This window comes from Dipodomys ordii, unplaced genomic scaffold (genome assembly GCF_000151885.1).
Source record: "Dipodomys ordii isolate 6190 unplaced genomic scaffold, Dord_2.0 Scaffold134, whole genome shotgun sequence".
Lineage (NCBI taxonomy): Eukaryota > Metazoa > Chordata > Mammalia > Rodentia > Heteromyidae > Dipodomys > Dipodomys ordii.
Genome location: NW_012267350.1, coordinates 2,282,773 through 2,293,543, shown reverse-complemented (window position 1 = coordinate 2,293,543; position 10,771 = coordinate 2,282,773). Strand labels below are relative to the sequence as shown.

At 38.3% G+C, this 10,771-nt stretch overlaps 1 protein-coding gene across 1 annotated transcript in view; it reads right to left on the bottom strand.

Moving 5' to 3' along the window:
• Window positions 1–6,344, bottom strand: part of Efhc2 (EF-hand domain (C-terminal) containing 2) — a 164,266-nt gene extending 157,922 nt beyond the window's left edge. Inside the window, exon 1 of the mRNA XM_013030843.1 lies at window positions 6,303–6,344. Coding sequence (XP_012886297.1) covers window positions 6,303–6,344 — 42 coding nt within the window. The remainder of the gene's footprint in view (window positions 1–6,302) is intronic.
• Between the last annotated feature and the right edge of the window lie 4,427 nt (window positions 6,345–10,771).

Genomic DNA, 10,771 nt, shown 5'->3' with positions numbered 1-10,771 from the left:
CAGGCACTGATGGCTCATGCGGGTAATCCTAGTTACTCAGGCGGCTGAGATCGGAGGATCACAGTTTGAAGCCAGCCCAGGTAGGAAAGTCCACGAGGTTCTTCTCTTCAAATAACCACCAGAAAACTGAAAGTGAAACTGTATCTCAAAGTAGTAGAGTGCTAGCCTTGAGCAAAAGAGTTCAGGGACAGTACCTAAGCCTTGAGTTCAAACCCACAACAAAAAGAGGACAGGGTAAATAAACTGCTCTACATCTGCATAGTAGAGCAGCCCCATAGCTGTGAAAAGCGATGAGGAAATTGTACCACCAAAATAAGATACTACTACCATCTATTTAATACAGAGAAACATGTAAATACACAAGAATTTGTTACTTTAAACAAGCAAGAACTTGCCAGGCCAGGTGCCAGTGACTCATGTCTCTAATTGTAGCTACTCAGGAGGTGGAGATTTGAAGAGTGAAGTTCAAAGCTACCCCAAGTAGGAAAGACTATATCTTCAATTAACCACCAAACGGCAGAAGTGGAGCTGTGGCTCAAGCAGTGGAGCTCTAGTCTTGAGCAAAGTTCAAGGACAGTGCCCAAACCCTGAATTCAATCCCCAGGACACACACACAATTTAAAAAATTTTTTAAAAAAGAGGAATGGATAATGCTAAGATCAATAAATAGAAAAAAATACTTATGGAGGGAGGGAACAGGTTAGAGAAACAGGGATAAATGTTTGACCCCTTCCATTATTTTTAATGCTGGTCCCAGGGCTTGAACACAGTGTCTAGGCACTGTCCATTGAGCTTGCTTTGCTCATGACTAGAACTCCACTTACTACAACTCTACTTCCAGTTTTTCTGGTAGTTAGAGACTAACTCTTGGGTTGACTTGGAACTGCAGTCTTCAGCCTCCTGAGTAGCTAGGATTACAGGTGTGAGCCACTAGTACCCAGCTTGACCTCTATTTTTGTCTTGTAAATCTGACTTGGACAAGACATACATTTTTAACATTTCAATAAAAAAATGTAATTAAGACTGAAAAGTAGAGTCTAACTCCCATTTCCTACCATGAGGAGCAGGAATTGTTTCTCTCCATTTCTCCCTACTTCAAACTTCTTATACTAAAATAAATCCTTGTTAAATTTTTTTCAAAAGATTGAAAATCAAGAGCTGCTTAGCAAGCATGAGGCCTGAGTTCAAATTCCAGTGCTGCTAAAGAAGGAAGAACCAAATGAAATGAATGAAGGAAACTGGGGATGGATTTGATTACGTAACTATACTCATTTAAATGAAATTAAACCCAGTGATATGGCAATAAAGCCCAGTGATAGAGTGTTTGCTTAACATGTGGGAGGCACTGGGCTTGAACCCCAGTACTAGAAAAAGACAAAATACACACATACATAAAATCTAGTATGTTGATAATACATTCCTAGTGGGATATATCTAAAAAGCAAGAATCACACAAAAAAAATCTTAAACTGTTTTTAAAACTCATGTTGTGCTGGATGTTGCTCATCCCAGTAATCCCAGCTACTCCAGTAGCACAGGCAGAAAAGTCATTGAGACCCCATCTCCAAAAATAACCAATAAAAATAACCAATAAAAAGCAGGCCCGGTAGCATGGCTCAAGCAGTATAGTAACAGCCAAGCAAGTAAAGGCCTGAGTTCAAATCTCAGTATAGAGCTCCCCCTGCCCAAAAAGAAAGAATAAAATAACCTCTCAGATTGCTAATAATAATGCCATTACTATTAGAATGTCACTGTTAGGAAAGAAATATATTTTATTTATCATAAAATAGAGCAAGTAAAGTGTGTCAATGTCCTTGTGACTCAAGATTTTCAAAGCAAATAAGACAGTGATTTAAGTCAAATTAATTCTCTCATATCACATCACATATACGGTATTAATATGTGGGAACAAAGTGATATTAAATATATTTCAATGTATTTATTGACTATATGTTTTGTTGAAGAAATGTCTATTCAAAGCCTTTTACCATTTTAATCAGATTATTTTCTGATTTTATAATTAAGAATTTATTATATATTCAAGCCACAAATGGAGAAGTACTTCACAGTCCTCTTTATCCAACAATGGACTTCTAGCCAGAATAATTTTTGGAACGATAAGGAAGGAGCCCAATTAAATACATGGACAAACATTTCTGAATAGAGATGGTACCAAAATGGCCCTAATTAATTAATTAAAGGAGCCCATAAAAAGATGTTCAACATCATAGCCACTAGGGTCATAGAAATCAAAATAAGATACACTACATATCTATTAAAACAACTCAAAACTAAACAGATGAACATCATTAATTGCTCAGAAGAATTCTGAATAACAGGAACTCATTCATTGGTGGTGGGAAGGCAAAGTGAAAGACAGTAGGCGATTTCTTTCAAAGTTAAGCATCCTTCTGCCATATGGGCAGTTAGGATTTTGTGAAAGTCAAGTATTCTGACATCCACAGGAAAGAAATAACTATTTGCCTGCAGTTTTCAACGTTATCTGTGTGTAAGCAAAGCTTTCCTAAGGCTAGAAATTCATCTCAGTTGAAAATGAAATCACTGGGTCCTTATCTCAATTCTGATCCACAACTGATATTTCCATGGAAAAATACAAGCATAGTTTCACACTGGAGAGATAAATGTTATTCTTTTCATGGTATTTTTATGAAGTAACAGTCTTACATATGGATGTTCATATATTTTAATCTTGTAACTGCCTATGTGTGAGTCTGATCATGTCCACTAATAAAAACTTACCTTTGAAATTTTGTATAGAACTGTATTAAGGTATGTATTTATTCATATTTGTCAGATTGTTTTAGAAGCCTTGCTATTTAGCACTATCAAGGTATTTTCTGTTGTAAATAGCTTAACTAGGATAAACATAAAACCTTTAATTATATCAACTGAATCTACTTTTTGAAAAAAAATAAATCCCACCTTAGATAAAGACTGAAACAATAATCATAACATTTACCAGAAATGTATTATAAATGTATTATGATGATTTCGAAGGTTAGGTGGGGGGGGTTGGCTTTTTTGTTCTGGTGTTGGAGCTTGAACTCAGGATCCCACACCCTTACTTGGCATTTTCCTGCTCACAGATGGTACTCCACCACTTGAGATATACATTTACTTCTGGCTAGTTAACTGAAGTTAAAAGTCTCTTAGATTTATTTGTCAGGTCGGCTTTAAATTGTGATCCTCAAACCTCAACCTTCCACATAGCTAGGATTACAGGTATGTGCTACCATTCCCAGGCAGATGTTGGGATTTCCTACCAGCCTGGGCAGGAAAGTTTATGAGACTCTTATCTCCAGCTGACCACAAAAGCTATGGCTCAAGAGGTAGAACACTAGCCTTGAGCACACAAATAAGCTCAGGGACAGAGCTCAGGCCCTGAGTTCAAGCTCCCAGTTCTGGCCAAAAAAAAAATCTGGCTCTAAAATCCATTATTTTAAATAGGGAAGAAAACTGCTCTTATTCATACCATATACCCTATTATCATTCCTCATTAGCAACTCTGTGATATAAACTATGAGAGTAGTTTTAGGCTTAATGCCTAAGGAAAAGGAGAAAAAAATGAAGTAGGAAATTTTATAATAAGAAAAAATAACCTGAAGTTCCCTCTGAGATAATGCACTTGCTTTAGAGGTCATAGAAAACCTTGTGGGAAAAGGAAAGAGCAGGTGAATATTGAATCAAATTCAAAGATTCATAGACTCACCCCTCTTCAATTATGGATGGAACTTAGGAGCAAGTGCATACGAGGCAAATGCTCTTCCACTGAGCTGTAACACTAGTCCAGTCCATAAAATTGTCATTCTTTACTCAAAAAAAACCCCACCACATAATTATGACTAGAGGTAGGCTGAAAATGTAGAGTGCCTGCTTAATAAGTATGAAATCCTGAGTTCAAAACCCAGAACATATATATATATATATATATATATATATATATATATATATTTACTAGCTGGCTGTGGTGGTGGAAACATATAAATGTATACTAGAGAGGCTGAGGCAGCCTGATTAAGAGTTTGAGGCTAGCCTAGGCAAGACAGCATGACTCTGTCTCAAAACAAACAAAATAAGATAATTACTAGACAGTCATGGTAGTTATAACTACAACTCATGGAGCATAGGTAGTAAATACTATTTTTAACGCAGATGTTCCCTGAGACCAGAAAACCATTTCCCAGATTCTGCCAGGGTAAAAAGATTGAGATTTACAGTGATGAAAAATGTCTTCAGACTACTTAGAGGCAATAATACAATACTAAGCCTCATTAAATTGCATATTCTTAAAAATGATTAAGGTTTAATTTCATTATGTGAACTTTCTCTCTCTCTCTGAGACAAACAAATCAGGGCTGAGGGACATGGCTCAAGTGGTAGAGTGTTTGCAGAGCAAACACAGGCTCTGAGTTCAACACTAGTAACCACAGAAAACGTGGGTGTGTGTGATCATATACTGGAACACTCCACAGCAATGAACCTATACTAGCTACCACTACAGACAACCTCATGGACAAATCTTATGAACATAATGTTCAACTAAAAAGTCAGTTACAAAAAATAAACATCATGAATTTCCATGGATAAAAGGTTCAAAAACAAGCCAGATCTAATTGTAGTGAGAAAAGCCAGGATAGTGATTACATTTGGACAATAGAGAAAAAGGAAATAAAAAGCATCATAGGTAAGAGCTGCCTCCTAAAATACAAGATCCTCTATTCAATTGATTTTCAGATAAACAACAAAGAATCCTTTCGTATAACTATACTCCATGCAATATTCATGATACTTATTTTTACCTGCAAAACCTGGCCACTTCCCACCCTACATTGTCAGGCAATAGGTATCAGTAATCAGAATTATTGCTAGGTCAAAAGCTATAGGCTCTACTTTCATTTTTTATTAAAATTACTTTTTTGTTGTTATGCCAGTATTAGGGCTTGAACTCAGGGCCGAAGTGCTATCTTTTAGCTTTTTCACTCAAGGCTGGCACTCTACTACTTAAGCCATGGCTCCACTTTTGGCTTTTTGGTGATGAGTTGGAAATAAGAGTCTCACAAACTTCCCTCCCTGCCTGGGCTGAAGTTGAGTATCCTCAGATATCAGCCTGAGTAGCTAGGATTATAGATATGAGCTACTAGTACCCAGCTTAAAATTTATTCCTATGAAACATGCTTCTTGTGGAATCTTCTCTCATGACCTGCTTCTTGGGAGACTTTCTTATTTGTGTAGCTGACTTACACTTACCTAAGAGCAATGCTTTTTATCCTTGGGAAGCCAGCCTGCAACCATCAGCCACAAAATAAATGTACAAACTTATTGTTGGCAGTTGGACTGACAACCATAAGGTGTGAGTCAGAATCTCATAGCCTGAAGTTACAAATAAAACTGGTACTTTCCAGCCAGAAACTTACAGATATTGTTTAGAATTCATAAAGTTAAATAATTTGCCTACATAATTTGTAAGTTTAGAAAACTTACCACAGGATGACTCAACAGGAAAGCACTGAACATCCAATCTTTTCCCATCTGTGTGTTAGCTTTATTCAAATAAAAATATATAACCTAAATAACTTGCCTGCTGTTGTTTAAATAAGATACTACTTCATACCCAAAGTTTTATCATGCTCAGGAGTTTTGTTGTTGTTCACTTTCATCTTGCCCTCCAAGTTTGGATGCCTTTCTCCACAGTGTGGGATGACATGAAATAGGCTCATAAAATCCTTACCTATGTGCTATTTCTCCCACTCTCGTTGCACCAGATTTATTTCCATTTAATAATCAAATGTCTCTTTCACACAGGCTTGTGAGGCTTGGACTGTGGAGACAAATTGCCTGAAAGAAAATCAGCTGAACCACTGAAAACTAAGCTGTGTGCCTCAGTATTCACAACTGTAAAATGGGAATTAAAAATAGTATCGATTAGATACGGTATCTATTAGTATCTATCAGAAAGGGTTGTTGGGAGCATCCAATGCTGTGTAAGGCAACTGAAGCACAGAGCCTGGCACACATCAAACACCAATCGTTATTATTATTGTTATTATTATACCATTATTATTACCTATTGAGGGCTCTGCCACCTGTAAGACCTCTACTCTACTTAGTTACTTAATATAGGAAAAACACTTGAAGACATAGGGGGAAGGCAAAGGCTAAGTCCCAGAAGAAGCAGTGGCAGGAAGCTTTGGTAAAAGATCAAGGGAGCAGACCATCCCTGATCCTGCCTGAACCCCAGGCTGTGGCCAGGACCTCTCATCTCTAATCCCCTGGCCACTCACATTGCGATTGAAGCTGTAGCCGGGCAGCAAAGGCAGGGTCATGGCTATCAACGTTCAAGGGTCCAACAGGAAAGGAATGAGCAGGCAGCCGCCACAGTGGCTGCCTTGTTTGAATGCTCAGTTACCTGGAGACGCGAGGCAACGTCATGGAGGGAGGAGGGGTTGGGGTAGACAGAGGGCTCGTGGGCGGGGCTTGAGGGCGAGGCTTGTGGGAGGGGCTCAGGGCGAGTTTGTGGGCGGGGCCGCGAGGGAATTAGTCTCCTGGTTCTCTGAGCACACAAAGAGCCTGAGCAGCACTGTTCCACCCCACCTCCCTCATCTGCCTTTCGCTTAAACCATTTTTTTTACAAAGCTCAAAGCCTCTCGTGTACCTCAGTTCTGCCTATTCTCCCACCGCATTTTTTTTTATTTTATTTTTGTGAATACTGTACAGAGGTGTTACAATTACATGGGCAGGATAATGCGTACATTTCTTACCAAGCATTGCAGCCTCCTCCTTTTGTTTACCCTTCACATCCCTTCCCAGCCTCCCCTCTCCCCCTCCCTCTTTTTTTTTAATATTGAGTTGCCAATCCTCCCCCCCTTCTCCCCCCCCACCCCCGCACCAACATTGTAAAGCTCGTTTTCGACATGACAACTTGTACCTCTCATTGTTGCAACAGGTCCACCTGTATCCTTAAAGGACTTGTTTTTCCCCATCTCCTCCACAAGTTATACTGACATCAAATATAGTGAAAGCAGGGGTTATACTGTGGGGGAGGGACATACAAAGCAACAAAGAGATAATCTTATAAATGCGTTAGAAACACATGCATGAAAGAAAAAAACATTAAAATACATATCTAAGGGTTCATTTTCCTAACATCACATTATCTGACCTTTTCCGCTTGACTCATACATATACTAGATATTGCAAATAAGGGAAACCATGGGACCTATGTTTCTTTGGGCCTTCGCCACCGCATTTTTTTTTTTTGCCATTTGGTTATTTAATTTAGTCCAAACACACAGAAAAATAACAATGACATTCGTGAGCCCACTGAACTAAAACATAGCTTAATGTCCTTCAAGGACAATTTTTATTTTGTAATTAAAACTCTTGAAATAAATCGAAAACCATATAAACTCCACTCAAAAGTCAATACCAGCAGTAACCTTGCCTTCAATCCCTCCTCTGTACATTTTCGTATTTGAACTAAGCGTTCAAATTTTAAGACCGGATCAGATGACACCAAAGACGACCCCGTCACTTCATCATGCATGCATTCAAGATGGCCCAGGCAAGGAATTTCCTCAATTCTCTCCACACCTACAGTTAGGACTCAGTTCTTCTCTATTTCTGTTCAAGCCCCATTATTTGTTGCCAAGTTCTTTGCTTTCACACACACACACCTACCTATCTTGCTTCCAGAGCCATAGTTTTTGAAATTTACAATGCAATTGCTACTCTTTTACTTCAAGAATCCAGCCTTCCCACTGCCATTAGACATTCAAAATCCTTAGCTAGGCCTAGAGCCCTTGCCAAGGGAGCATATACTAATGATGCTCTCTCCTCTCCATCTTTTCCCACTTCAGCTCTCAGGAACCTCTAGCAATTTCCAAACCAGGTCCAATGGTTTCTTCCTTCTGGGATTTTGCAAATGATGCTATCTTTTGAAACACCTGTATCTTTTTCCCAGTTATCCCCTTCTTGTCTTCCAGGACTTGGATCAATGAAAGACTTGGAAGATTTTACCATTTCTGGGAAAGAATGTTCCTTCACCGTCTTGCCTAACCTCCATTTACCTTAGGCTCCACCCTCCATCAAACCCTGGGCTGGTGCTTTACTACTGACCCTATACCCACAGCCTATGTGAGTACTAATTAAGAAAGTCTCTCCCCACCATCCTTTCAACAATGGGTATTATCAAATTGTGCATTTTCAACAGACGTCTAAATGTGAGATGGCATACCATTGTTATTTAAATTTGTTTCTCCCTTTTCTGAATGCAGTTGTTCATCCTTTCTCAAGCTTTATATCTTCTGTAATTCATCTATTCCTATAGTTCCATTCATATTGGTCCATTCATACAGTTTGTTCATGATTCTATGTAATCATTAGTTCATGTTTTTTTAGACACTAATCTTAGGCTAGCAAGCATCTTCTCAGTCTTTAATTCCACTTATGTAATTCTTTACATAAAATTTGACATTTTACTCTTTTATATATCATTATTTCCAATATGGCTTATGAATTCCAAATCCTATACTACTCAGAATGAAAGTTATTTTCTAAATGGCATATTATTTGCAAACAACCTTCTGTGTAATTTAAATCACCTCTAGATTATGTAAAATACTTAATGCAATATAATTGCTACACAAACAACTGTCATACTTTTCTAATATTCAATAGCACAGTAGACTAACTATGGTTGATAATAATTAATTACATATTTCAAAAAAGCTGATAGAAGCTAGGCACCAGTGGCTCATACCTGTAATCCTATTCAGGAGGCTGAGATCTAAGAATCACAGTTTAAAGCCAGTACAGTAAGACATTTGTGAGACTCTTATCTTCAATAAACACCCAAAAAAGCCTTGAATGGAGGGATGACTCAAGTGGTAGAGCACCAGCATTGAGCAAAAAAGCTAAGGCAAAGCACCCAGGCCGATGTCAAGCCCAATACTCGCACACAAAAAAAAGGCTGGTAGAATATTTGAAATGTAACCAATACAAATAAGTGATAAAGGGGCTGGGAAGTTGGCTCAGTGGTAGAATGCTTGCCTTGCATGCATGAGGCCCTGGGTTTGATTCCTCAGCACCACATAAGCAAAAAGAAAAAAGCCGGGAGTGGTGCTGTGGCTTAAGTGGTAGAGCGCTAGCCTTGAGCGAAGAGCTGAGGGACAGAGCCCAGGCCCAGAGTTCAGGCCCCATGACTGGACCCCCCCCCAAAAAAATAAATAAGTGATAAAGGTGTGAGATGATAGATCTACCATTGCCCCTGATCTGATCATTATGTCTGGATTGCATGATCACACTGTCTGCAATACCTATTACAATTATAATGCCAGCTAAAAATAAAAAAAAATTTAAATAGTCATTATACTGTGATATTTAGATAATGATAAGGGGGGAGTCTATTTTTTAAATATTTTTCTTCTTTTTATTTGTGTGTACAGGTACTGGGATTTGAACTCAAGGCCTCAAACTTGGCTTTCTGGCATATTGGTGGTGTTCTAACCATGCCTCCAATCTTTTTTTTTCAACTAATTTCAATACAGTAAGTTGAATCCATGAATACAGAAGGCCAACTTGTTAGCCTTTGGCCAGCAATACGAATCTCTTATGTCATGGAGTATCATTCCTCTTCTTTCCTATGTTGGCTGACTTTCCTTCAGTGTATTTTATTCTTTAATGTGTTTTATAAATATTTATGATGATCCCACTTATGTGGCAACTCAATAGGGCTGTGATCTGTACCTTCTCATTCATGTGCATTATTCTCTCAAATATGTCATAGCTCACATGCAATAACTACTGTTTAAACACAGCAACATTCTATGTTGCTTCCATAGTGAGGTTATTTTCGAACACTCACAAAAAGAAAGAAGCTCTAAACAATGATTACCTTAAAAGAGTAAGGAGAGAAAACATCTTAAATTAAGACTGCTTAGAAGAACATGGATATAAGAGAGTCACAAAGAGTTGTCTGATACCCTGCATATTCATACCTGCCACTTCCTTTGGGTCTATTAACAATCTCCATTTTGTACTTCTTCAAATATATACCATATACTATCAACTCTCCCATGTACCCATAATCTTAAATTCATTGCGTTAATTGTTTTTCACTTGACCAATGCTTATTAGGATCTATTCTAATGTGCCCAAACATTGGAATAAACCAGTGATTAGGATAGAGTAACTTTGTCATATTTATTCTTCCCATGCTAGATATCAAACCCAAGGTTTTGTGCATAATAGATTAGTGCTCTATCAGATAAAAGGACACTTCTAAATATCCCAGATCCATGGTTTTTTCTCTTGTTAGAATCTGTAACTTCTTGCTTTCTGTTTCTTTCCATTGACACACAAATTCCCATTATGCCTCCTCTGTCACATCTACCACAAAGCAAATATGAAATGGTGTATAGCTCTTTTCCAAAATTAATTTAAAGTAAACTACTTTGGAGAATTGTGGAACACTTCCTGAAATAACAGAAAACACTTCAGGGCATGTCAAGACCAGAACTGGACAGCTCTGCTATTGATGTTCAAAGAGTCTGCATTACACACCCATGGATGAAGAAAGCCCAGGGCAAGCTGACAGAGCTAACACTTCTGAGCAAGTTTTAACTGGCCTAAGAGCCTGGAAATATTTGCCCTTTTGGAGACTCTCTCTTGAGAAATGAGGTCATCCTGTGATCTGGAGCCTTTCCACAAGATGCAAGAGTCCTAGGCAGCAGGAGGGATTGCCTTGATAGAA